This window comes from Rhinolophus hipposideros (assembly GCF_964194185.1).
Source record: "Rhinolophus hipposideros genome assembly, chromosome: 11".
NCBI classification, from domain to species: domain Eukaryota; kingdom Metazoa; phylum Chordata; class Mammalia; order Chiroptera; family Rhinolophidae; genus Rhinolophus; species Rhinolophus hipposideros.
Genome location: NC_138057.1, coordinates 80,220,069 through 80,246,679, shown reverse-complemented (window position 1 = coordinate 80,246,679; position 26,611 = coordinate 80,220,069). Strand labels below are relative to the sequence as shown.

Below are 26,611 nucleotides of genomic sequence, written 5' to 3'. Positions count from 1 at the left end.
ACAAAAGGAGAAGGAGATCCATGTTTTTAGCAATGTACAAGATGGTTTTGAGAATCAGAATTAGGTATGACATGTAAATACGCCTTTTGAACCCTAGACGGCCATACAAGTGAAGCACCTCAGAGCACAGAGCTAGAAACAGATGAGTTAAGATTCTAGAACGTCCAACCTGATCTATCCAGCGCCTTGACATCTACAAGGCCCTTTATCACGGGTAAAATTTTGCCTCATTCTAATTCCAGTATTGGAGTTTTTAGATGCTTGATTGTTTTCTCTTATCAGTAGCTCTCACAGAGGAGAGAGGACTCCAGTGCTTCTGTGAGGCAGGTGTCTCTCCACGTGCTGCTCTTCCGCAGCGTCCAGAAGAGGCGGTTTAGGGTGCTGAGCGCTGCCTGCTCCCATACCCCACCTGAAGGCACAGACTTCTCTGCCCACCCTCTGCTAGAGCCTCAGATCTGTGCCAGGCGAGACGGCTGTGCCGGGAGTGGGGCCTGCAGGGCAGCAGAGTTGGGGTCCTGTTCTCGCATTTGAGGTAGCTGACACTTGTGCATGTTAACGTGGATTCTGAGTGTGTGACAGCACCCCGAGGCTCGCAGGCATGTCTGAGAGTGATGTAGTAATCTGGAAGCCTGACCATCCTGCCGCCATCTCTTTGGTGACACCTTGGGAAGGTAGGAATATACCTGTCAGGTGATTACTGGCAAAGTAACACATTTTGTTTATCACTCTCCCCACAAATAAATACAATGCCAATATTGTATTGTTAGCAGACCATCTACCTTTTTATGACTGGGATTTTCATTAGCAAGCGTGCGTCCACATACCAGCCCTTCAGACTGGGATTTCCTCAACTCTTATCCAGATCCTGAAAAGCAGAGCGGGAGGCAGTTGGGAGGGGGACTCGGAGCCAGCATTGTCCTTACCTTGAGAAGCCGCTAGGGAGAGAGCGAGCCACCGCCTCCTGCTTCTGCAGCCCCTCCTAGCAGATGGGTACCAGGACGACCGTGCCCCTGTGAGCCGGGATTTAACAGGGCTTTATTTAGGGAAGAATGGGCTGATTAGCCGGGAAAGAGCATGTAAGATGGTATGGGGCAGCCTTTGATGTCTGGCTGGCACAGCAGGGAGCCGGCGGTGAGTGACAGCACTGTGTCACAGGATTACTCTGCCGTGACAATGCCGCTCTCTGTTCTTGCCATGTCACCACTCTGTTACAGCTACTTTTTCCGTTGTGATGCCCTTCTTTTGAAGGCATTTCTCCCCACACTCCTTACATCCTCCCACCCCACCCCTGCCTTGCTAGCGCAGACGGGCACTCAAGGATCCAGTAGGTACCTTCTTTCATTTGGGGAACTCTTGTCACTCCTGGAGGAAGAATGACTTTGCAGCTAATCTGCACGTGGACCGTATAATTGTGGTCAGGGGAAGCGGCAGAGAAAACGTGACAGATTTTCCGCACCTCAGTCAGGGCTCGAGCAAGTGCCAGTTGCTGCTTTTTGAGGCCTGGAAAGAAAAGTCCATTAAACCCCACAAAGTGCAGGGCTTGTGCTGTGGCCACAGTGACGGCTCTGAGCTGAGGCGTCTCCGCTGAAATCCATCTGCCAGAAAGAGCATGGGTTCCTTCTGTTTTGTCTGGGGGATAAAATAATAGTGCTGTGTTCTCTAAATTATTCCGCATTCCATTTTATGGTGTTTGCTGCCTAGAATAATTATGTGTTACTTGCAAACCTCTGATATATGCAAACCAAACCCATTGCCTGTTGCTTGAAGTCTTGCCTCACCTGTCCTACAGCAGACAGGGCGTGTAGCTGGGAGGTCAAGTGAAGAAAGAGTGGGTGAGGTGAGGGGACTCGCAGGCATTTCCATGCGATGACAAAGGGGATTTTTATCTCGTCTCTTTGCCTTTCCTTGACCACTTTTCAGAAAAAGAAAATAAAGTGTCCCCAAATGAGGTCTTACTCACTGTGCCCTCCCCCACTCCTCCGTTCAGAATGGGAACACTAAACGTCTTCCCCTGCTCACAGAAATACATTCATCATCACAGAAACTCGTCTGACACCTACACACACACCTGTCAGAACAGCCCCTCACCCCAAACACCTACACACACCCGTACACGGCGAGCTGGTGCTGTTGGTAAAATATTGAATGGCCCCTCAGCAGCATCCGTCACGCACGCTCGTTTCCCTCCCGTGAAATGAAGGTCTGGTTTTGAAGCTGTAGACGGAGCAGATCCTGAGAAGCAAAAGTAACATTCCTTCCAGAATGTCTGTCTGCCCTGGAGAAGCCGAGACACAGCACTGTCTGCCACGAGAGGACAGAGCTGTCTTGTTTGCCAGGGTGTGTCTGTCTGTCCCTCTGTCTGTCTCGGCCATCACACACGTGAGCAGAACGGCCTAGGGACAGCGAGCATGTGTCCCTCATGTGTCTGACCCCCTGGAGAATGGTTCAGGAACATAGAAAGAAATGAACGGGCCTTACGGTCTGGGTGTTACTGTGATAATATGCAAGAGTGAGTCTGCTGTTTGCCACCCTGTCTCCCATGAATTCCATGCTGTCATGAGAAAAAGCACCATTTTCCTCCAGGTGATTCAGCGTGTAGCTGCCTAAGACTGGTATGTCCCTGCTCCCACCGTAGGTCCTTCTGAGGGTCTTAGTATCAAGAAGCTTCTTGTTTGTCAGGAATTCAGTAATTCTGCTCTCCTGTTCTCAGAGCCCTCCTTTTAAAATTAGTAGAAGAACAAATATTGTAATTGTTGGCTATTCTTAAGTACAGTTTTATTTGTATAAATTTTCTCAAACCAGCCTAGCGAAAGTGCTTCCCTGGTAGTTCCTGATTTTGTCACCTAAAATGAGCGGTCTCTTATCCCTTAATACTTCCCAAGTCCTGGTGTGCTCGGTCAGCTCTCAGCCGGCTCTGGTGAGTAACGCAGGGCTGCGTGGGGCTGGCTCCCCGGAGCTCTGGCCGCGTCAGAACCACCACCCAGCCAACGCCACAGAGCGAGCATTTCCGGAGCCTCTGCTACATCCAAAGTTCTAGATACAGTGTGTTCTCTAAAGTAACCATCCTCCTGGGGGTCATACTCACCACACTTCTCCTCTGAATTATCACAAGCGCTTAATCGCTGAAGTTCAAATGTGAGATTTTGCAAATCTCCCTGTTGAGCCTTTGTCATCTCTGAAGGCCTTTGCCACGTGGGTGTAGGACGCTCACGCTCGCTTGTTGGAGAATTGTGAAATAACTAGTAAGTTACTATGTTGCGTACCATTCTAGTTGGAGAGGTTCCTCCCCGGGAGCCGGCTCCCTCGCCCCTCCGTTTGTTCCTAAATGCCGACTGTGGGAGTCTGGCTTTGGTTCACGCAGGAGTCGGTGTGAAGCGCTTACCACCTGTGTGTCCTTGCACCGGTGACTCCGCCTCGCTGTGCCTCCGTCCCCTCCCTCGCCGACGGGCACCCTGGGGCTGCACAGTGTTGTCGTGGGGCTCAGTCCAGAGCGTGAGTGTGAAGCATCAGTCAGTGTTGGGACCTGAGAATGACAACTGTGACAGTAATACTGGTTCTTTCCTCTGGCCTGCTCATACTCATAACTGTCCCTGGAATAGAAAAGGGAGTTAACTGTCCGTCTCTTCGCACCCGTGAACTTTTCTTACCAGGAAAACCTTGAAACACAGAACCATTCGCTCCAAGACCAGCACGCAGGAGCTGCAGCTGCACCTCCCCGTAAAGCGACATTCTCATCATTAGGAGCAGCTCGCCTGCCAATTTTTATGTGGCATTTACAACCTCCCTAATATCACTTAATTAGCTGAAGGCAAACTTGGAATCTTGCCCACTGTGAAAATTTTCTCGATTTCATTGAGCCAGTTATTGTTCTGTAAAAAGACAGATTGGCCGAACGTGAGATCAGAGGTGGACCAAGCCATATTGGGGAGCACGGGGTTCCTCCGTGAAGACCCCCTGCACGTGGGTCAGTTCTTTCCTCACCAGATCCTGGAGCGGCGCTCAGCACCGTGGAGCCCTCAGGCCTCTTTCAGTCTCTTTCCTTCGCGTCCCAAACCCTGCTGTTGTGAGTGGCAGCTTGCGGCCCCTCCGTGTCACTGGGCCTCCAGAATGGCCCGCCTCTGAGCCCCTGCGGCCGTCTGCGCACATGCAGTGGAGCCCCCCCACACGCACACCCGCTCTGCCCTTTCAGTGACGTCGTACTACGCTAGTGACCCACGGCCCCATGTGGCCGGGCCATGCTGACCTCATCCGTTCTCTCCTCAGGGCCTCCCTTCTCCCAAGCCGGCCGTGGGCCTGGGACCCCGTCCATCACTTCCGCGGGGACATCTGTGAGCAGGTGGCCGCCCCACGCCTCTCCCCCTGCATCTGGTGGTGAAGGCAGGGTCCTCTCGAGGGTAGCCCAGGGTGGGAACTCTGCCTGGTTTGGCTCAGCACATCCCCTGCCCTCCCATAGTACCCGGCACACGCGAGGTGCTCAGGAAGTGTTTCCGAATAGATGAACGGAAACTGAAAGCATTCTGAAATTCGGAGAGGAAGAGCACGAAGGGACAGAGAAAAGAAATGGTTCTGACACGAAAAGGAGGTAACTAACTGCCTGTGAATGGCTTGTGAACCCGGCAAACAACAGGTCCTGCCCTGAGAGAGCAAGCATGAGACCACCTTCCTCTTGTCATCAAAGCAGAGTCTCCCGGAGGGACTGGGCCTCTGTTGTGTCCCCTGACGTCACAGGAGGAGGAGGCCCGGGGATGAGAACGTGAAGACTGCCAGGCTCAGGTCGGGGTCCCCACCCTGCCTGGGCAGGACCAGAGCAAATGTCGGGAGCAGGGTTGGGTCACTCGGCCTCAGCCTGACGACCAGAGGGAAACAGCTGGGACCCCGCTGGTAGCTGTGAGGACAGCTGTGTGTGTCCTGTGAGCGGGGGAATAAAATCTCTCAGAGGCTACCGGGGGGCTCTATAAAATACACTTGCCCATGCCCCAAGCCAGGAGGCCTTGGTTTAGTAAAGTGAAATCATGAAGCGTGAGATGGACGTGATCGTGAACTTGACTACCAAATCTCAAAAGTCTAGACCCAGACTCAACCCCTGGGAACCTGAACGACTGTGGTCCTGAAAGAGTGGCCTCCTTGGCACAGGAGGCCAGTGAGGTGCTGGCTAAGTGTACCAAGCTCTCAGCGGGTTAGGATTAATAACGTGAACATGGAGCCGGGTGAGCTGCACAGGTTGTAGACAAGCAGATTCTCCTGGTCTCTGTCAGGGAGGACAAGTTGGGAGCCCAGGAGGTCACACTGGATTATTTCTGGGACATTTGTAGGGACAGGAAGGGTTCTCTGGAGGGTGGCTGGGTCTGTCTCCTTGGAGAGCACGCGGTACAGAGCAGTCGCTCGGGGACTTAGTTCCTCATTGATGACTGGTTTCACCCGTTGCATTGGGTTCCCTGGCAGCTCCACAGGGCGTGGCCTTGGGCACAGGCCGCGTGGCAGGCTCCCCTTCCCTCTCCACCCACCCCGTGCAGATCCAGCGTCGTTGCCCTACCTCCTCCCCACAGTCAGGTGCTGTGAGCCCTGCCTTCCAGAGCCCTGCTTCCATTACAGCTGCGCATGCAACTTTTTGCATTTGGCCTTTTCCTTCCTCCACTATTTTTTTCTCTCTGACACCATGCAATTAACCAGCTTTCTGCCTCCTTGTGGAACAAACATACCCGCGTCCCCGCCCGGCTAATGAGGCGATTAGAGGGGTCTCACAGTGACCTGCGTTTCCTCCACACCTGGGTCACCTGCAGACAGCGGGAACTGTGGGGTGCGCTTTCAGTCAAGCAGTCGGGGCCGACAACAAAGAACGGGAACCCAGCCAGCCTCCCGTGGGAGGGTGCTGGAGATGTCCACGCTCGCTGCTGGAGCCTTCGAGCACGGGAGTTGGAAGACAGGGCTGGCCTGGACCGCTGGCGGCACCAGATGAGGCTGTGCGACAGCAGCTGTCCCCGCGCGGGGCCCTTCCGGTCACCCCCGTGCTACACAGTGTAGCTTTAGTCATCTGAAACCCCCCATCTCAGCACGCTGCTCATTGTCCTCGAACGTCGTCAGTTCCTTGGGCTCCTTTCTGAGTAGGACGTCCCCAGCCCCTCCACACGACTTGAGTGATGCCAGAGCCTGTGCGTCTGGCCATGAACTGGACGAAATGGCTCCAGGTAGTCACGTGTCACCTTCATTCCGAGGCCCTGAGGTCTGAAACGTAATGTCTTAACTACTTCATAGTCCGGAAGGCTGCGTCCTGGAGTGATAGCATGTGGCTCTACGTGTTAGTGCTGGTGGGGGCAGCAGCGTCTCTCCTGGGGGCTTGTGTGAGCCGTCGGCTCATTGAGACCTCCTCAGGTCCCTGTGACCGAGGAGGGTCTGCAGTAACCAGTGAGGAAGTGGGCGTTGCCCGGTCATGTGGCCCTGAGTCTGAGAGACCCTGGCGCCCACTCTCCTAACGCTCGTCTGCCTCCTGGCATACCGCTTCTGGGAGCTTCCGGTTTCTCGAATCAGTATCAGCCAAAGCAACCATATATGAACCCTATTAGGATGTTTTTCTATGTGAAGAGAGAGTTCTTCGTAACTGAAAAAGTGGACTTAAAGCAGGAGGTAGCCTGGGTGGAAGAATTTGATTTGAAACCATCAGAGTAAGTTGTAGAACTTCATGTTCGTGGGGCACCATCTCGGAAGAGCTTCGAGAAGAGACGACTGCAGGCAAGATCTGGATGCGACTCCTCTCGTTTTCTGCCAAGTCTAGAGGTAGAGGGTGTGGTGGAGGAAGCATGGGCCTGGGCCTGGGCCTGGAGTAGGGCCTTCCCCAGCTCGATGCCAGCCCTGGCACCCAGCAGCAGCTCAGCTGTGCAGGCGGCTAGGGCAGGGTCGTGTCAGGAAAGACAGTGAACACGTAGCACTGGGCACGGTGGTCGTTAGAAATGCTGTTTCTTCCACCCGTCCTACTTCCTCTCCGAGTCTGTAGGTAACAAGTGAAGGCTTCGTACACTGTCCCCTGAATGCTCCTGCCCCCGCTGACTTCCGTGGGTCGTCTGTACGGTCTCTGCTTCAGTCCTCCGAGCAGTGGGGTTGGGGGGGCTCCCCGCTTCCAGAGCAGACCCCAACGGTTAGAGCTCCTGAAAATGAGCCCAGAGGGACTACTTTCATTTTTCACCCTTTGGTCATATTTCCACTGTTCGGTCTCTGTGAGCTTCAAATGCTGAATGTGCGTGGTTTGCGAACATAAACATACAGAGCGATGTTGTCATTGATCAGAGCAGGCCCTGGTCCACGTGACCACACGTCTGCTTCCTGGTGGTGCTGGCTGGTGGTGCGCCTCTCCCCTCCGCCTTTCCCCTCGTCGGTGCTCTTGATAAGAGTTAACATTTAATGAGTGCCTTCGCCACAGGCACTGTGATCAGCGCTCAGTAACTCATCTAATCCTTTAGTGCTGAGCCGGCTGGGACTGGGAGAAGCAGGTACCTTGGCCAAAATGGGAGAAGGAGTTGCAGGGCTTACACCGGACGGTGCCAGGCTCCTCCCCGCCCCCAGGGGCCAGCCTAGCCCAGGGTGCCTGTGCCTCCCAAGCTGTGCGCCCCAGCACCTCCTGCTGTGCCTGGGCACAGTCCACTGACTGGATGGCTCGTCTTAGCCCAGCTTCTCCTCAAAACCTGGTTCGTAAAACTAACCAGACTTACAGAAGGGACTGAGCAGCACAGAACGGGCGGTGAGCTCCGTTAGCACAGCTCATGGTGCTGGCAGGGCTCACGGCCGCCAGGCTCTCGGCTGCCCCACGCGTCACCTCCCCCGGTCGTCCCTGTCATCACTACGCCGTCCCTCCTCACCCAGGCCTCCCGGACCCACAGCAGCTTCTGGCGTGGTTGGCGTCGCGGTCTCCTGTGGCTCGGCTTGCCCTCATCCTCTCAGCCCCTGCCTGTTTGCCCCCTCCTTCCACCAGCCAGCATGACCTTGCAGGTGCCCCCGTGCACTTTCACCTTTCCGCTGAGGCCTGTCCTCTTGGCCTATTAGGGTGCTGTGGGGTTCTGTCACCCGGTGTGGCAGCTGTCCCGGCAGACTTCTTTCCTTCTGCAAGTGTGATAAATGTGCCTCATCAAATCGCCCTAGTCATCGATAATCACGTCAAACAGGGCAGGCCCCGGGGCTGAGCTCTGGGGTTTGGTGCTGGAATTCTGCCCTGAGCTTACCCATCTCAGTCAGGCTTCTGAGGACGTGATCAGACCACTTAGATACGCTTGTCTCCATGTCCACCTTGTGTCTGCCCAGCTTACCGGTGATTGCTGATATCTGCACAGAGCGTTAGAATTTATAAAGCTCTCCCACGCGCTCCAGGCACTTTACCCTCAAACTGGCCTAGTACCTGTGTGGAGGCCCTTTGACACGTGAGGAAACGAAGGTCATTGGGATTCCAGCCAGGCTCATCAGAATTCTGGCACCCCACCCCACCCAACACTGCCACCCTCCTGGGGACACCCAGGCCGAAGTCCCGACAGAACTGCCACCCAAGTTTCTGGCACTTGGGCTAAGGAATCTCAAAGTCCCCACCCGCGTCCGGGATTTAGCATCAGCTCTTCAGTTGCAGACTTCGGCCATCTCTAAACACTTTCTCTGTCCTCCCTGCCGTTGTGCGTGCCCTTCCAGGCAGCAAATCCTGGCGTCCATGTTGATCGCCTATGACCTGTGCGGCCTGGCGGCGTGCCCGCCTCGGGCCGAGGCTCAGAGCTCGTTTCTGCTCTTCCCTGGGTCTGGTTCTTGGGTGTGAGGCGGACCCCCATTTTGTATCAGTCTCTGCCCACACAGCCTCTCTCAGGAATCGTGCCTTAGCACCCACTGCCACAGCAGGGCTCACCAGGGATGGGGTGTGTCCTGGGGACGGGACTTTACAGAAGCTAGAGTTGGTTTGCTCCTCAGAACGCACGAGAAGGCAGCCCTGAAGCGGCCAGCCCGCCAGCTGCACATCTGTCCAAACAATGCAGAGGGTAAGAGTCTTGGAACAGTTGCTTTTCCTTCAGTGATCGGAAGAGGCTTGGTGGCCGTTCTCCTTCGGTAGCTAAATGACCGTCCCACGCCAGCTGACTCTTTACCTGAACTAGTTTGTGGTATCGGACAGACTGCATGTCAGAGTCTCCCTGAAGTTGTTTGTTACTCTTACTGTCACCTGAGAGCCACCAAAACCCCGCTCAGACATTGCTGCCTTTTCCTCTTCCATAGGAGCGCGAGGCAGCAGTGAGGCAGCCTCCAGCCATCCGCAGTCGGCATTGTCTCCTGCCTATCACTCAGAACCCAGGCTCTCCTTCTAGTCTGGGGGCTGCCTTTCCCTGCAGAGTCCTTCGGGGCCTCCCTGTGGCCCTGGGTCATTTGCTTACAAGCAGAATCTCTCAGACTAGAGAAGTAAATGCCCTTCATCAGTCCTCTGTCTGTCTTGTTTTAATGATACCACAAGAAAAAAAAATCCTTCACAAAATCAAACCAACTGAAAGCTAAAAGCAAGATGTGTTTGATAGGTAAAACGTAAAATATTAGAGCAAAATTCTACCTTTTAATTTTTTTCCTTAAAATGAATATACTGTTTCTGATTATAGAAATAATAGCATGTTCATTGTAAAAATTCAGGAAATAGACAAATGCTTAAAAATCATCCATAAGGGCACAACGCAAGTTAACCTTGATTCACATATTTTATATCCTTCAGTCTTTTCTGCATGTGTACATATATGGATTTTTTTGGTGTGTATAATGAGATTGAACAAATCATACAATTTAAACTGTTTTTTCACTTATCTACTATTACTTTTAAGATGTACTTTATCAGGGGTTCCAGAAGTCTTCAAAATTTGAGATAATGTGAACATTGTTCTTGTACTAAAAATATTTCATGCAAGGAACTTGCTCCTTGTTTGGGTAAAAACTGACAGCACAGTGGTTAAGCCAATTCCTGGGCTCACGTTCCAGCTCTTCCGTTATCAGTTTGTGACTTTGAACATGCCACCTAAGCTCTCTGTGCCTTAGTTTCTCTGTGCCCAGTAAAGTGGGGATACTGGTGGTACCTGTTTCCCAGAGTTGTTGGAGAAGTAAATGAGTTAGAAGTAAATCCGGTGCTGAAAACAGTACCCGACGTGCATTAAGTGATGTGTAAGTGTTAGTAATGTAATTATTAAAGTCGCATAGCCAGTTTGAATGGCTTTGATGTGACCTGTTTTATATCTGAATCCCTTATCAACCCACGTAATTAGTATTTGCTTAAATATTGTTTGAATACGTTATCCTGGTAGAACCCATTAATGTTTGGGGCCGGTATCATCCTCACCAACTCTTTAAACATAGCCTGCAGGAAGTGTTCTAAAAGTCTGCAGGAGTGCTCGGAGGTGCGTTTCAAGTCCTTGGGGAAAAGATTTATTGTTCACTGACTGTCTTGAATAAGTGGATAACTCTTAGGAAGAAATAATTAAATTCTCCGCATCCTGCCACAAACCAAAATAAAATCTAGGTGGAATTAAAGCCATAGCAGACCCAGAAAACATAGTTGGATATTTTTTAAATGGCTCGGATGCAGAAGGCTTTTCTAAGCATGACCCTAAAGCCATAAAACAAAATGTTGATAGACTAGACAATACAGAAATAAAATAAGACAAAATAAAATAATTCTGTGCTGAAAAAGAATGCCATTGACTCAGCCGGTGTTAGAATGGCGTATGCCTGGGACGCTCCTCTGTGAACTCATGGATGGAGGTGGGAGAAGGCCCTGAGGTGCTCTTCTCCAGTGGTCATCCCAGCAGGTATATTGATTTCCTAATTAGGCTGTGATTTCTCCTTATTGGCAGTGAAAGTGGCACCTGCCAGTCCTGCTGGGTAATCCAGCCTGGTAACTGAGGGGGATTACTCAGCCTTCACTACAAGGGAGTTCCCTGTGGTTAGATAAACTGATCTGTTGCCTGGTAACTCCGGCCTGGGTCTGGTGGATGCTCAGGAAGCCCATCCGAGAGGGGTTTGGGCATTTGGAGGGCAAGGAGGGTAAGGAAGTTGGCACGTTTCTAGGAGAACTGCAGCTTGGCAGGAGAAGGAATCGGGCCCACATGTGCCCATTGCGTGCTTGGGTTTAGAACGTTTCATCTTCCATCTGTACTTGGCCTTCCCAGCACTGGGCCTCAGAACAAAGGAAAACAGACAGTGAGCTGGCCAAGGGAAAGGTGGGTCCCACTGGGGTGGCTGCTGTGACAGCAGGGAAACCCCTGCAGGGTTCGCCCAAGGGTCCCTGGGAGGTAGTCTCTGGACCACCAAGAGCCTCGGAGTTTGGGTTTGGGTCCCACGTTGAAAGTACTGTTGACCCTGGGACAACTCAGGCTTGAACTCCGGGGGTCCACTGATAGGTGGTTCCTTGTATAAGGAGACCCTTGTAGTTCACACCCCTGGTGTTCGGGGCACAGCTGTGTTGTCATCCGTGGTTGGGACGCATATGCCGAGCGAGGGCTGAGTTCAACTGCTTGGCTGGTCGGCGCCCCTCACTGCCCGTTGTAGAATGGTCAACTGTAGGTTGACTAGACTAAAACAGGCGGGACATTTTGAGATCATAACCTCAGGGTAGGCTGGACCCTCTCCAAGACCTGCTTTCTGACACATCCGCTCCCCCAGGGTGACTTGAAGATCCTTAGGCCACATCCTGTGCAGGCGACACACCCACAAGTCACCTTCCCCACCCAGACCCAGCTGTGCTTGTCTGGGGAGGGACTGGTCCTGTGTTACTGGGAAGGGGACCACTCGGAAGGGGACCGAGTGGTGTGTGTGTGAGTACGTGCCTGCATGTCGCACACGTTGGTAGGATCTGTGGCACTGTCTCTTCCGCTGTGTCCTGTGGACCCAGTGTGCGGGCACTGGCACTCTGCCTGCCGGCACCTTCGGCCGGAAGTGCCACCGCACAGCCCGTGCTAACTCTGTCGGCCCTGAGTGTACTGATGACCCAAATAAGATTCTGGGTACTTATTTTGCTTTCGCTGTGACAGGAGCAATCATTGGAGCGGTGGAGCTTATGCTGGGGAGGCTATTATGACTGAGATTTTGCATATTTTGAAACTCTGGTTGTTGCATTTAAAATGATACACATTGTGAGTCCCTGGCTTCAAACAGGGGAAGGAAAAAGCATTGTTTCCTGTCAGAACCTTTCCACTCTGCCTGTCATGTCACCCAACTAAAAATAAACTGCAAGCACAGGACTGGCAGCCTTCCGCTTGGAGCAAGTTCAGTGCTCCCAGCTGCAGGCCTGTCTCCTGCCTCCTCACGCCACATCCCTGCCCCTCAAGGCGGGACCTCCACCAGGCACATGGTGCCCACGGTCTCCCAGGGGCAGGGCCTGGGGCCTTGGGATCACTGCCCCTGGGAAAGGGGGATGGATCAGTGGAGCCCTGGCCCACCTGTCAGGGGCCTCAGAGCCAGTGTCCTGGCTCCTGGGCGCCGTCTCTGGACCTCAGTTTCCTCAGTTTTAACCAGGATTGACTGCAGTCCACATGCCAGTCACCAGCTGACTTTTTGAATCCTTACACAACCCCGTGAGCTTTGTTGTGTCGTCCCCATCGTTCAGTGGGGACACTGCAAAGACTGAGGCACCCATTTTGTGTCATTCAGCTAATGAATGACAGAGCCACGTTCCCTGCCAGGCATTTCCTCCACCCTTCAGCTTTCCTCTCTCCCCCCTCGCTCCTTACTCCTCTGTCATCTGGCTTCTGCCCCCATTGTCCCACCGAAGCATTCCTATGAGACCACAAAAGATTCCTCCATATTAAATTGGATCGTTTGTCACCCTTGATCCTGCTGGGCCTTCCCGTCACGCCTGATTGTCCCATCCTGGTAGGAAGAGCATCAGCCCTGAGTCCATCTGACCTGTTTGCATCTTGCCTTCTGCGTGGTCTTGGACAAGTCACCTCCCCTCCGTTTCGTCTGTAAAATGAAGACAATCACCTTACCTGCCTCATCGAGCAGATTGTGAGAGATGGCATCGAACCCCCCAAAAGTGCTTCCCTGTGAATTTCTAATGTTCTCAGTCATTCGTGTCCCTGACACACAGACACCTCATTATAAACTCCTAGCCCTTCCATTTTAGGTCCTAATTATCCCCTTACCTCAAGTCTTCTGTTATCCCAGCAGAGGTTGACTTTGCGTTTGTCCCTGTGTCACAGGGGGGAACCACTGTCTGACTGTAACACAGGTTTAGCTGCACCATTGCTCAAACCCGGCTCTCTGGAGTGTGATCGTAAGTAGGTGTGGTTGCACTGCTTCCAGCGGATTCTACAACCGCAGCTTAATTCTGTTTTTAATTTGGGGTTTTAAAGGAGTTCTGTGATATTTACTTTGACCACAAGTTTAGTCCCATTTTCCTCTGAGTGGTACAGCAGAGAATGTCGTCGGTGCAAGCAGCCAAGGGCAGTATCTGCCTTTTGTAAGAAGCCGGAGAACTGTTACTGGACACACCGCCCTTCGGTGTTGAGGAATTGCCAGCACAGCAGTATGGTTTAGTGTTAAAGGCGCTCTTGTTGTTTTGGTTAAAGTCCGGTCTATGCAACATTATTTTAGTCTTCAATTTCGTAATCATTTCTCCTGTGTATGGTGAACTTCTGCACATCTCCCCCCACTGATCTTCTGATGAAATGGTAAGGTCTTTCGAGATCAGGTGTACCTCGTTTCATTGGGCCTCGCTTTAGAGCGCTTTACTGGCGTGTGTTTTGCACACTGAAGGCAAGCCCCTCCACCAGCAAAAAGGTCACGACCCACTTCATCACGGTGGCCTGGAACCCAACCTGTAGTGTCTCTGGGGTCTGCCGCCCTAGGACTCAACACCTGAAATTGCTCCTCAGCCTTTGGCGTTTTCCATGGGATCGGGTGGGGCGCGCCCTCTGAGGGCCCAGAGAGCTGCAGTCTGGCCCCGGCTGTCTGCACACCCCACGGACTTGGCGTCTCGTGGGGTCAGGAATATTTACCAGTCTCTTCAGTCAGTGAAGGGGTATCTGTGACCGACACCCCGGCCCTCTGAGTGTGGCCCCTGGCAGCCAGGCACTGCCCCGTCCCCAGGAGGTGGCCCAGGCTTGGAACTGCGCGGGCTACAAACTGCTAACGGCTTTGGCTCTGAGTGCGCTTGAGTCCCAAGGCGGGTGTTTCCCCATCCTTCGGCAAATGGCTGCATCATACACCTCATTTGCCGTCAGAGTGTGTGTGTGTGTGTGTGTCGTTCTTTCTTTTCCATGAAAACAACACAGAACAAAGCCTCACTTTTAAAAATGCCGTGATATTTTGTCACCATTATGAAAATCTGTCAGTGCCCTACCTAATCTTCTGGTGCATAGAATATCAAAACAAGCACTATTGAACGGGTTGTACTTCTGTTAATACAAAAATGTCAGTTCCACAGGCTCGGAACCAGCTGCTCTCAGCCTCTTTCCAAGTGGAGAGAAAAAAATAATAAAGTTTCTTTTCCCCTTCTGCTGTTACTGTTCTTCAGGCCTGACCTTCATAAGAAGACCCAGAGTAAACATCGCCTTGCTGAAATCTTGCGTTCGGAATACTCAAGTGGGATGGAGGCCAGCGTCGCCAAGGTCAAAAAGCAAAACAAACATGCCGAGCTTGGAGCCGGGCAGCCAGCCGCGCGCCCAGCCTGGGCCGTGGGAAAAAAATGAATAACGCTCTCCGTGAAACAGAAAAACCCAGAAAGGCTTCCCGAAGGACAAGCCTTCCCAGAAAGTTTCTTTTTAACTCTGCCTCCGCAGTCCTGGACCTCAAACTGGGCCTGGAGGCCCTGGTGGCACTGGGCTGGTGTCCTGTACTTGTCAGAGGAGCTGTGTAAGACATACCCGTGCCATCTTTGCCTGAAGACTGTCCCCGAGACCAAGCAGCCACAGCCCTTCTCTCTTGTGGGGAGGGACCGGGGTTGGGGGATAGCGAGTATCGATTAGCCAGTTACCCTGCCTCTTAACACAAGATACCGGATGTCTTATGTTTATTCCATCAGTGCCCACACTTACCTTCACCCCTAGATCAGATGGGGCCCCACGACTTCACGTGGAAGCCTTGTCCTGGCGTCAGCCGGGAAGGTTTGGAGCCTGCCTCAGAACACTGGCCTGAAGAGGTGCCACACTTCTACTTCTGCCTGCCCCATCAGCACCTGTGTTGTTGGCATGAATTTTGTAAAATGAGATGTTAAAATCTGGATCTGAATTGGTAAAAGAAGATAAAAAAGAATTTCTCAGCTCACTTTCTCGATGTCTAGAAGCTTTGTGAGAGGGCCCAGAGGAGGGGGTCAGGGCAAGCCCAGGGTCAGCCCTTTCTGGTTTGTCCCAGGCTCCCTGACTTCTGTCACATTCACATGCGTTGCTCACTCCCTCCTGTCCATGGAAAACTTACTCTCTCAGGGCTAATTGATTTATTGTTGCCTCTTTATTATTTGCTTTTGAAGTCAAAAGGCACCAGTGTCCCGAGCTTTTCCTCCCATCGAATCCCATCTTGTCTCCAAGAAAGGTCTGGGGTCTTTGTACTGTGGCCCAGGCTACAGCTGCCCCTCCCCCATTGTGTTTTCTGGGAGGTTTGAAAGAGGACCCCCAGGGTGTATTGATTTCCCAATAAATGTAAGATTTGGACACGGGTAACAGCAGAGGGGTCCGGAGGGGAGAGGGGGAGAGCTGCAGTACCTCTGTTCTCCCCTCTTTCTCTCCCACTCTCAGTTTCCCCCCTCCTTCTAATTCTTGGAATGTGTGTGGAGAGGATCCGGAGAGCTGCACGGTGGGCCATTCTGTGGGGACCGTGGAGGGTCAGCATTCTTGCCTCTGTACCTCTCTGTAGTGCTGTTGGGCTTCAGGCAAGCGTCCATGGGACGCCTGCACCAGGAGGGGAGGGCCGGGCCCCTGTGTGGGGACCTGTGTGAGTCTGGTAGGCATGAGCCTCCGCAGGAGGGAAACTGTGACCTTCCCCAGCTGGCTGTCACACATACGAATTAATAGGGATGGTTGGTGAAATTTGTAATAATAATAAAATCCGCAGCACATGTCATACTGACTTGGGGCAAATCTGCCACCTTTCTTCTGTTTTGATGTGTGATGGTTCACATGATTTGGATGAGAAAAGGAGGGATCAAACTGTATAGACAAAACCCAGCTGTGTGAGAAACAGGATTAATGCCAGTGGCTGGGGATGATCAAAGAGAAACCTGACTTTTTTTTCATTAAAGGGTGAGTCTGAAGAGTTGTGCATTCCTGGGGGAAGAAGTGCTAGAACCGTGCAAAGTGTGTAAGTGACTCCAATTCCGAGATCAAAACTTACACTTAATTTGCCAGCACTTACGTGAGGGTTTCTTGTCATAGTAAAACCAATATATTACCCCCAGTTAATAAAGAAACACGGATTTAGCAGATTTAGGGTTAATATTATCTAAATTTAAATAACCTTAAAATAAATCTCTTCCTCTCTTATTATGGCTCTTGACAGATTATACATTTCAGGCATCAATTAGGCAAAGATTTAGCCTAATTCCACTGTACATATTCTAATTTGGTGTGTATTTTCAATCGTGCCTTTTTTTTTCTAATTTCCCAAACTTACCTCTTTTCTGTGTCATAAACCTGATGTCCACATTTAAAGTCACAGAGAATTTGGACATCTCATGGACTCTTGCAGCCTACAGCTATTTTCGCTGGTGGGCCTATAGAATGCCTTTTTTGAACGCCAGCCGTCTTCATGTCTGTAACCCTTAGTGGTCGCACATCTTCACAGGGGCCCCCATTCTCACGCACCGAAGGGCAAAGAGCCCTGGGCAACTGATTAAGTCAGTGCTGACGCAATGCGACCGGCATCTTCCACTCAGCGGCCAAGAGCCAAGCAAATCTCAGCGAAGGGCGTTTCGACAAAGCCCACTCCATTTCTTTGATTTTTTTCCCCCTGTAGTGAAGGGAGGAGAAATTTGGGGGTAAACGAAGACCCCTTAAGGCAGGTATATTCCAAACTGCTAGTGGCCTTGCTATTAGCACTTCAGCCCCTCAACATAACATAGTGGAAGCCATTAAAATCCAGCTGCCGCTTCCAGGAGACAGAAATTTAAGGCTTTTTCCATAGAAGTTACCTGGCTTGAAAAAGGGTGCTTAACGGGTCTTGTTCAGTTGTCTGCCTGACCATTACACCCACCTTATTTCTTAATCTCCTCCACTGTCGGAGGAATTCAGAGCAAAGCCTGTCGATGTGGGGGCGGTGGGGCGCCCTTAAAATCAGCTGGGCTTCTCAGAAATGTCCAGCAGCTTTGCAACAAGGCTCCAAGGGGAGTCTAAACTTTTCAACTTGGTTGTCCCTAGTCTGTTGAGTCCGAGTTTGGGGCGGGGGAGGAGCTGTAGGACGCCCTCTCTGCGCCTCTCCTATTGTTCTGCCCGCTGGGGTCTCGCATTCTTTTTCCCTATTTTAAATGAGAGTTCGCCCAGCCCCAGGGTTGGGAACAGGGAAACGAGTTTAGCCTTCTAAATAGATGAAAGCAGAAGCCCACCTTCCTGCAAAGGTTGTCAAGTTATTGCAGATGGGAGGTGCAGGACAGTTTAAAATACTGTCATTAGAAACTTGTCGGGACGCCTTGTTCTTCATTAACGTACGATATGAAATCGCCTCTGCGGTACAAGCACAATTAGAGTCGAGAAGGCGTCTGACTCACGCTGCCGCTGTGTAAATGTGAGGGTGCTTGCTGCAGTCTGCCTCCCTCACGCTCACAAAATGAAAAGCACACCAGTGCAAGTTGTCCTTTGATAGATTTTTAATATGATTTTAAAGACTTTTGTTTGGCCTCATTCTTATTCAATGAGATTAATTTAAAGCACTTATCCCCTGGGTTTAAATCAATCCATGTAGGATTTGGGCAGGGTTTGTTGCATGGGGGTTTTGTTTGCAGGAGGCTCTGAGAGACTCCTTTCCCACTTCATTAACCCTGAGTTGGGGACAGTCCCCCCCTCACCCCCACCACAGCCAGACCTGGGGATTTACCAACCCCCATTCACATGCAAAGAGAACTGGAAAGCCGAGGGGCTTCTTGACTTAATTAGCTGCTGTGCGTTTTGCAAAGTTAGAATAATACCCTCAGCATCCCAGGAAAGAAAAGGTGTGGTATGAGGGTGTTGGGGGTGGGGGTGTTTGTTGTTTAAACGTGGCCCCCACCTTTCCTCCACCAGAGCAATCCTGCCACAAAGCGAGGGGCCTCGGCTTGTTGAGCTCCCCAAATTTGCCAGCTCTGGGAGTGTCTTCTGTCCTGGGAATCTGAGCTGCAGGTGGTGTATGGGAGGGGAGCACCTGCGCCACCTCCCCGAAGGGCCTTCGGCCTCAGGAGGTGACCTTGGCACTTTGAACGTGAACTGGAGGCCTCCGGTCTAGCTCCAGAGTTAAACGCCTCCCCTGAGATCCTGGCGCCACAGGCTGGGTCTGAGGCAGACGCTGGGCTTTGGCTCCTGCGTCTCACTCCAACGTGCTCCCGGGGTGAAGGGGAAGGGAGAAATTGCGGGAGTGCTACCCGCTGTGGCGTCAGGTTCCCAGCGAAGGCTCCTCGGGTCCTACCTGGCGCGGGGCGGGGAGCCGCTTCGGCGCCCGCGAGCGTCCGGAGCCGAGCGCGGCCGGGGCGCAGGGCGGAGGGCCGACGGGCTGACGGGGGGAGCCGCCTCGGAGCCCATCTGTCGGCCCGCGCCCGACGGGCCGGTCACCAGCTGCCGGCGCCCTTGTTGCGGCCAGATGAGCCGGCTCAGCGAGGGCACCGCAGCCGGCCCGCAGCCGAGCGTCCAGGCGCTGACCCCCACCCCGGCCCCCGGGACCGGCTGGGAGTAGCGAGGAACCAGATGGAGAGGCGGGGGGAGGCGGGGAGCGCGGGCCCGCCTCACTGTAGAGACGGGAAGACTGAGGCCGGGGACGGGCGACCCCTGCCAGCGCCCCGGGAGGGAGTCCAGTCGGGGCCCCGCCCGCGACCAGAGCCCCAAGAAAGGGGGGGGGGGAGACACAAATATTTCCTTGACGATGGAAAGAAACCAAGTCCCAGGAGGGGAAAATGGATCTTGAGGAAGGGTAGGAAAGAAGGTCTGAGCGCGGACAGGCGCCTGGTCATTTGTAAGAAGTTTATTTCAACATTTAAAAAAGAGAGAGAACCCGAAGAGCCTGGCTGCCCCGACGGAGGCTGAAGGTGGGGGCTGGAGGGTCGGGGTGGGTGGGCAAGCCCCCTGGGCCCCTTCCTGCCCCGCCCGAGAGGGGGAAGGGCGCAGGCCACAGACTCACTGATTCACGGACACGGTCACGGGCTCATAGGTCACGAATAAATAACTTCATATACACTTTGCACACCGTATGTACAGCTCAGCGCCGACCCGGCGCTCGGAGTGGGGGGCTCCACACCCCTCCGCCGGCCAGGGGTGCGGGAGGGGGTTTGATGGACAGCTGGAGCATGGAGGGGGTGCGGGAGCGAGTGCAGCCTGGGGGTCGCCCCCGCCTGCTCCCGGCAGGAGCCCGGAGGCGCCTAGGGAAGCCGGCGGGGGGGAGAGGGTGTAACGTATGTACATCCGCGGGTGGAAGTGGGCCCCGCATGGAGCGGCCGGGGAGAGGTCCGGGCCTCAGTAGACTTGGCATTTGGCCCTTGGGGGACACTGGCTGAGGCGCCCGCGAGAGCCGGACCGGGGCCCCGGGGAAGAGGTGTTGAAACCCCGCGCCCTCCGAGAGGCAGGCGGAAGGCGCAGGCGCGGAGCCCCGGGAGCAGCGGCCGCTTCACCGGGGCTGCGCCGCGCGCGGGAGGACGCCCGCCAGTGGGGGCAGCGGCGGGGGCGGCTCGCTGGCGCCCTGGAGTCCGTGGATGAGGATGCGGGGCACCAGAGGTCTCTGCAGGGCGGGCGGCGGCGCGCTGGGCCCGCGGTACAGATACAGCGCGGCGCCGGGGTCCAGGTTGGAAACGAGACTCTGCGGGTAGAAATAAGGCGACGGGAACATCCGCTGGAGCGCCGAGTAATTGCCTGCCTCCGCCAGCAGCTCCAGCCCGACAGCCGTCTGTCGCTTCCATTTAGTCCTAGGGACCGAAATCAATGCGTAAGGCGGGGTCGGGGCTGTTGCGCCCCGAGATCCCTGCCCCTCAGGATGCCCGGTCCACAGCGCCTGCCAGGGGCCGAGAGGGGTCACACTAATTTGTTAATGCCGTTGTCACGTGTTATACACTTTGGCTCCCATTCACCGGCCTTCCATGGCCATTTATCCCCAATTGACAGATAAGAAAACTGAGGCGTGGGCATTTTCCCAGATGGTCTCGAAAGTGGTAGAGCCCAAGTTCTAAGCCAGGCTGTCTGACCCCAAAGCCCGGGCTCTAACCTTGCACACTCTGCTCAGGGGACCCTTAGAGCTGGAGTTGGAGCTCCCCTTTTGGATCCGCCCCCTGGGGAGGCCTGAGGAAGGCGAGATCCCCCGGGAGAGGACATTGGCGCCCGGAGGTCCGCTGCCAACCTCGGCCGTACTGGCCCCCTGTCCGCTAGATAGCGGCGGACAGGGGAGCGGATGTCTCTCCCAGCGGCTCCCCCCGCGGGGCGGAGGCCAGTACGGCCGAGGTTGGCTGCGTGTCCGCGGAAACACGTGGGCCAGAGCCGGCAAACGGAGAAGACACGCGCCGGGCGCACACACTCGCTGCAGAAGCAGGTCCGCGGCCTGGGGCGAGCCCTGCAGCCCGCCTCGCCCAGAAATCAGGAAGCCACGGGCGGAGTGTCGGCCGGGCTGGGGGACGCAAGGGTCGTTTCCAGAGCTGCAGCCCCGACCCCACGGTGCGCTGGCCGGGAAGGCTGGGCCAGTCCACCAGGTCCCACCGAGGCCAGCTCAGCCGCACCGAGCCCGTTTCCCTCCCTGAATTATGCATCAGCATCATAATTGTGTAATTACCGTAACTGGCCTTAATTATGGATGCCGGGAGCAGTAATCGGTATTTATTATTGATGGGGCGATGTGTTCTGAGGCTTGTTTATGGAAAGCACCATTCTGGCCTCTGCTAAAAGTGTGGGAGTGACTGTAGGTATGAGTGTTTTCGTGTGGCTGTGAATTGTGCTGCTGTGTGTCAGTGTCTGACGACGGGTCGCATGTGCGTGTGTGGGGGTGGGGGTGGGTGTGTGCATCTTCATCCTGCGGATATGTTAGGGAGGAAGCTCAAAGCGCATCACGTTGACGGCCAGCGCCCCAAATCAATTTCCCCCAGTCCCCAGGGAGCGGGGGCTGGGCCCTTCTCCTGGGTGTGGGTGCTAGAAAGGCTGAGGAGGCCAGAGGGGTTGGGGACAGCTCTGAGCCCCCCACGCGCCGCACCCCGCTCCCCCGCAGCTGGGCTACGTCAGCCCCGGGCTGCCCACTAGTCCTCCCAAGAAAGACGTTCTGGGCACAGGCCCCCACCCGTCCCCTGGCCCGGGCTTCCCCTGGGAGAACTCAGAGGCCTCAAGAATGGGGCTAGAGCTGCTGGGGTGGGGATGGCAGGACCCGGCTAGGGTGCCCATGTGTCTGTCTGTCCACTTGTCCTGCAGGGCCTGACTGGGCGCTGGAGGCCAGTCTCGTCCTGTCTCCCTCACTGCGCCCCTTGGGAAAGGGCTTCTCTCCTCAGGCCTCAGTTTCCCCACTTTTACAGAATAAGGAAAGTTCAGGGGCCCTGAGCGTCAGGCCGCGTACTTGGCCCATGGAGGGGCGCCTAGGAAAGGAGACGGGCCCCTTCCGCGCTCCACCCCGCAGCCCGGCCTCACCTGCGGTTCTGGTACCAGGTCTTGACCTGCGTGTCGGTGAGGTTGAGCGAGGCGGCGAGCTCCATGCGGTCCTGCACGCTCAGGTACTTCTGCCGCTCGAAGCTGCGCTCCAGCTGCGCCAGCTGATGGTCGGTGAAGGCGGTGCGTGCCTTCCGCGGCTTCTTCAGGCGCACCGGGGGACTGTCCCGCGAGCTGGAGATCTCGCGGTCCCCCTCCTCCTTCACTGCGGAGACACAGCGGCGCGTCAAGGCCAGGCCTGGCGCCCCTCCCGCCCCGGCGGCCGCTGCTCGGTCGCGGCCGTGTAAACGCGGCTCCCGCAGGCTGTGGCCCCGCAGCGCCCCAGCGCGGCACAGCCCCCCCTCCCGCCCCCAGAACGAGGACTGACGCCCCAGGAGAAAGAGCCCAAAGCGCGAGAGCTCAAGCCGTTTTCCGCGGAGGAATAAACGGAGCAACCGGGTGAATCGCCGGGGAGGGGACCCAGGGACCTCCGCGGGTGGGCTGCGCGGGAGCGAGCTCGGGGGTGCGGGCCTGTGCTCCGCGTCTGCCCGGATCCTCTGGCCACGTCCGGGCCGGGAAGGGAGGAGGCCGCGGGCTGGAGTCTGGGGACAAACACCCGCGTGGGGACAAACACCCGCGTGGAGGGACAAAAAGCTGTTCGCCCCCGAACGAATCATTGTCCTGAAGAACAAATCACTGTACCCACATATCGCCTGGCCACTATATGGATGCGAATCTATACTGATGGTTCCCCCGATTTTTAAGCCACAACAAAAGTGCGCAGCGCAGAAGGCCGCGCGCGAGGGATGTGGGGGGGCAAAGCCCGTGGAAACATAAGCCCCGCGTTTGTCTCCGATGCGTTCATCGCCGAGCCCTGTTTCCTTGTCCGGACGGGGCCCCCTGTGGTTCCCACGATCTCCGCGTGGTGGTCGGGACACCCCAGCAGGGCCCCCACTCCGGAGGCCCGAAGATGGGACCCGACAGGGCGGTTTCTTTTTCCCAAACGCTTTCGATCGGGGTAGACGGCGCCGCGGCGCACTTGATGGGACAAGCTCAGCGATCGCCCTCCTTCTGCTCCTAAAGCGGCCACATAACCAGAGGCCACTGCCCCCAAATTGGCGGCTGGGGCGGGGGCTTCCCTACGCTTAATCTCCCTTTATTTTCCTTTATGGTGAGTTTCATTGTGCGTGGCGTTTGCAGTGAGAGGGTTCAGCTGAATGCGAGGTGATTTCTCTCTGTAGGAAACAATAATCCGGTTAATTGAACCACTAGGGAGTGACACTTTTCAAGCGGAAAGACAGCGGCTTGCGGCCCCGGCGGACTCGCCGGGAGAGGCTCCTGGGGACCAGCCTGCGCTCCCGGGCTGGGCGCGGCCCCGGGGAGACGAGTGCTGTCTACGCGGGCAGGTAAAGTTCTATCAAGTGCAAGGAAACAATGATCCGAACCTCAACCGTGATATTGTGGAAACCTTACAGATGTGGCCTAATTGCGGGGACCGACTCTTTGTGAAGATCCCCACTTCCCGGGGCTGAGGGCTGAGGTGGGGCGGGACGGGGGTGGGCGCGCGGTGCGGTGCGGTGTCAGGAGCAGCGGGGTTTCTCTCATCCCTCTCCGGCGCGGTCTGGAGCCTGCAGGTGCGCGGTCGGTGCCGCCCAGCCTGCGCCTCCAGAACACGCTGACCCGGTCGGGCCGCGGCGCCTAGTCTGGAGGCCGCGGCGCGACGCCCCGAGTTCCGCCCCAGGCCCGCTGGGCGCCTGCTTGGAGCAAAGAGCCGCTTGGGGTCCTGCGCAGACGTCGTCGGCTGCAGCAGCTGCAGTTGCCGCAGACGCCCTACTTCAAAGGCTTTGGCTCCTCTTGAGGAGCTTTGGCACCAGAAACTTGGGATGAACTGGCCGTCCCTCCATGCCCTCCTTGGAGAAAATGACCCTTAGCTTGGAAGGTGGATGGAAAAGTGCCCACCAGGCTGGCTCCGAGTGTCTGACTCTTGGCCAGGCTTCTTAACTCAGCCCTGAAAAAGTCGCCTCCACGTTTAAGAAACCTCCAGACATTGACTCGGCGGTGGATATCCCCACACCCTTTCTCAGCCCGGGCTTTGGAGGTGCAGAGGCGGCAGTGTCCAGGGGTGCGGGTGCCCGAGGCCTTCCACCTCCCTCGGCTCTTAAACCTATTTAAGCGACATGTGAGGACAGCAGGCCCTCTTCACCTCCTTGATCAGATATCATCAGGGACAGGAGAAGGAAATTGATATTCCAATTATCTTAAATGAAACCTCTCCTCAAAATCCCACCTACGGGCACAGAAATAAAAGGAGATGAGCCAAACTCTCTCACCGCCAGCAGCAGCAGCCATTAGCGTCCGGGGGCCGGGATTCTTGCCCCTCACTGTAACCACAAAGCTGGGGTGTGTTGTTGAGAATTACAGATAATAAAACAGCGTTATCAATATATATTTATGTTGCTTTCCTCGCTCTTCTATGTCTGTCTTTCTCCAGGGCAAGTGTCCTTTGCCTCCTTACACAGCCCCCAGGGGGAGAAGCAGGGGTCGCTGGGCCACATGCCTGTGGCCCTCCTTCCTGGGTGCAGGAGCTCCTCCCGCCCGTTTTTCGGCCCAGCAAGGCCGAAGGTGGCGTGGCGCCGGCTGCTTGCGGGGAAGCAGGCGGCAGTGAGATGCAGAGTTTCAGTTTGAGGGCAGGGATGTACATGAACGAATTCTTGGTCAGAAGGAGTGTGTTAAGTGAGCCTGCCGCCTAAATTTCTGTGAAGACTTAGTGCAAATAGGGGCCAGGAGGCGCAGGGCCCCAAGGCAATCCAGCAGTTACCTTTATAGGGAAGTTTTGTCTTGTGAAAAGGGATCCGTGAATTAATTATCAGGCTGAAAGAGCTCTGAACAGCCACTGCCAGCCCCTCGTTCTCTGCAGGATGGGACACTGGGCTCTCTCCCTGCGACAGCCCTGAAGGCTCCTGAAGGAGCTCTGACACTCCTTCCCCTGCCACGTCCTGCCTGTGCGCCTCTGGCCTCCACCAGGAACTAAAGTCATGGCAGTGGGGTGGGGGGAAGGCAAGAAATAAAATTAGAGAATGCCTTTTTTCCTTCTTCCTGTCCTTCTTTCCTTCCTTCCTTCTTTCTTTCTTCCCTTTCCCCTTCCCTCTTAATCTCCATCTCAGCTCCTGGTTAAGACGGGATGAAAAGGGAACAACAACGAAAAGGTTCACAGAGGTGAAAAGGCAAGTGAGGGGGCAAAGATCCCGATACAGGGGAACGGGGCTGGTTACTCGGGAACCTCGGGGTCCCACACAACGTGAAATTGATTGCTCAATGCAGTTAAAAATCAAATTCGGTGAGAACGGTGGGTGTGGGTGCAGGGTCCCTCTCGACCAGGCCTGTGAACCTGCCTCCAGCCAGACACCTGCCGCCTGTTTCTACTTTGAATCCAAGCATTTCTTTTGTATGACTCCCACGGCCCAGATCCCACTGGGCCCAATGGGAGAAAAGTCCAGTTTCTCCTCCACACTGAAAATTCGGATTAAAGGATGGAAAATTCTGACGGTTCTCAGAGCTCCAGCTGAAATTTCCTGCTAGGTTTTCACTCTTACAAAAGGGCATTCAAACAGAACCCTTTGGGTCTCCCGTTATTTCCGCAAGGTCTTTTCTCAGTTAGCCACCGGCCAGATAGGAGCCTGCTCCTGCTCACCAGTACCCCTGGAAGGGTGGACCCAGCTGAAGTTTAGAAAGTTTCCTTTGTGCATTTCGGGGGAAGTATCTCCTGGGGCAAACAGTATTCCCCTCCACACCCTCTCCATTGGACTTTTTGTTGCTCAAAGGCATGAGCCATGGGAATGGCTGAAAGGTTCAGATAAGACCGACTGCTCAGCCTGAGCCTTGGGGGAGCTCTGAGCGAGCATGTGCATAGCCCCCGCGTGTGTGCACTCAAGTTTTAACGCCAGTGTTTAGAAATACAGACGCCCCCCAAGTTTTCACCTCTCGCTTTCTTACCTTTATACTCGGAGTCTGACGAGGCGTTGCTGCCACTTTTGTCCAGCTTGTCTCTAAAGTCCTCCCGGGCCTTGGCTGCAAGACGGCCCCCCGGCTCGGGGGCGGCAGGCTGCCCGCTGCTAGAATAGGGTGCACAGGCCGCGAGTGGTTTGCAGTCGGCAAGGATGTCCCTGATCAGAAAGGAGGAGGTCACCGTGCGTGACTGGGCTGGGGCCGAGAGCTGCCCAGGCTGCAGGTGGGAGTCCAAACCTGCGCCCGATGCCCCTCCAGGCCGAGGGGCACCCGTCTCCAGACAGTCCCTTCCTGGTGAAGCTGGTGAAGAGCAGTCGCTGCTGCTCTCGGAGCGCGGACTCAGCTCCAGGGGTGATCGGCAGTCCCCAAGCAAGGGGTCCCCCTTGGGAAGGGCGGGGCTGCCCGCACGGTGGGAAAGAATGGAGTCGATCCCAAAGCCATTGGAGCCTTCCATAGCCAAGCTGCGACCTGTCCTCCCCAAAAGCTCCCCACCCACCCCCAACCCCAGCCGCCGCTGCCCCTGCCCCTAGCTGCGGGCTGGCATGGGGAAGGCGGGCAGGGAGCCTACGGGCACCTTGGACGAAGTTCAGCCTTGGGGGAGCCCAGGAGCACTGGGCCAACCTCCTCTGCGCATTAGATCCAAAAGGGCTCAGCGCGTCTTCTGCAGCAATCGCGCCGAGCAGTCGAGCCGAGGGGGGGTGGTGGGAGTGTCAGGGAGGAATGGGAGGGAGGGTGCGCCGAGTTGGGGAGAGCAAAGGGGGAGACGGACGGCCTGAGCGCTCCTTTGGCACAGAAGAGATGCGAGGATGTTGGGATCTAAATAAAGAACGGCTTTTGAAAAATCCAAACCGCACGCGTCC

General features: G+C 55.1%; 2 protein-coding genes across 4 annotated transcripts in view; one reads left to right on the top strand and one right to left on the bottom strand.

Annotated features, from left to right (window-relative positions):
- DDX31 (DEAD-box helicase 31) overlaps positions 1 to 16,051 on the top strand; it is a 69,461-nt gene extending 53,410 nt beyond the window's left edge. For 2 of the 3 annotated variants that reach the window (XM_081065937.1, XM_081065935.1), the window contains exon 20: positions 14,504 to 16,051. In XM_081065937.1, the coding sequence (XP_080922063.1) occupies positions 14,504 to 14,678 (175 nt within the window). In that variant the 3' untranslated portion in view covers positions 14,679 to 16,051. The remainder of the gene's footprint in view (positions 1 to 14,503) is intronic. The other variant, XM_081065936.1, reaches the window with a different exon arrangement.
- Positions 16,052 to 19,102: 3,051 nt separating this feature from the next.
- BARHL1 (BarH like homeobox 1) lies at positions 19,103 to 26,407 on the bottom strand. Its single transcript, XM_081065965.1, has 3 exons — positions 25,740 to 26,407; positions 21,750 to 21,972; positions 19,103 to 20,056 (listed from the first exon to the last, which is right to left on the bottom strand). Exons 1-3 carry the CDS (start codon positions 26,203 to 26,205, stop codon positions 19,762 to 19,764), a joined length of 984 nt encoding a protein of 327 aa, XP_080922091.1. The 5' UTR covers positions 26,206 to 26,407; the 3' UTR covers positions 19,103 to 19,761.
- Between the last annotated feature and the right edge of the window lie 204 nt (positions 26,408 to 26,611).

Bases quoted from the DNA above. Each gene is read 5' to 3' on its own strand.
- BARHL1 (XM_081065965.1), bottom strand. From the start codon at position 26,205: ATGGAAGGCTCCAATGGCTTTGGGATCGACTCCATTCTTTCCCACCGT. The intron at 21,973-25,739 runs GTAAGAAAGCGA...GTGTCTCCGCAG, and splicing joins GTCAGACTCCGAGTATAAAG to TGAAGGAGGAGGGGGACCGC. The intron at 20,057-21,749 runs GTGAGGCCGGGC...TTCGGTCCCTAG, and splicing joins ACCTGGTACCAGAACCGCAG to GACTAAATGGAAGCGACAGA.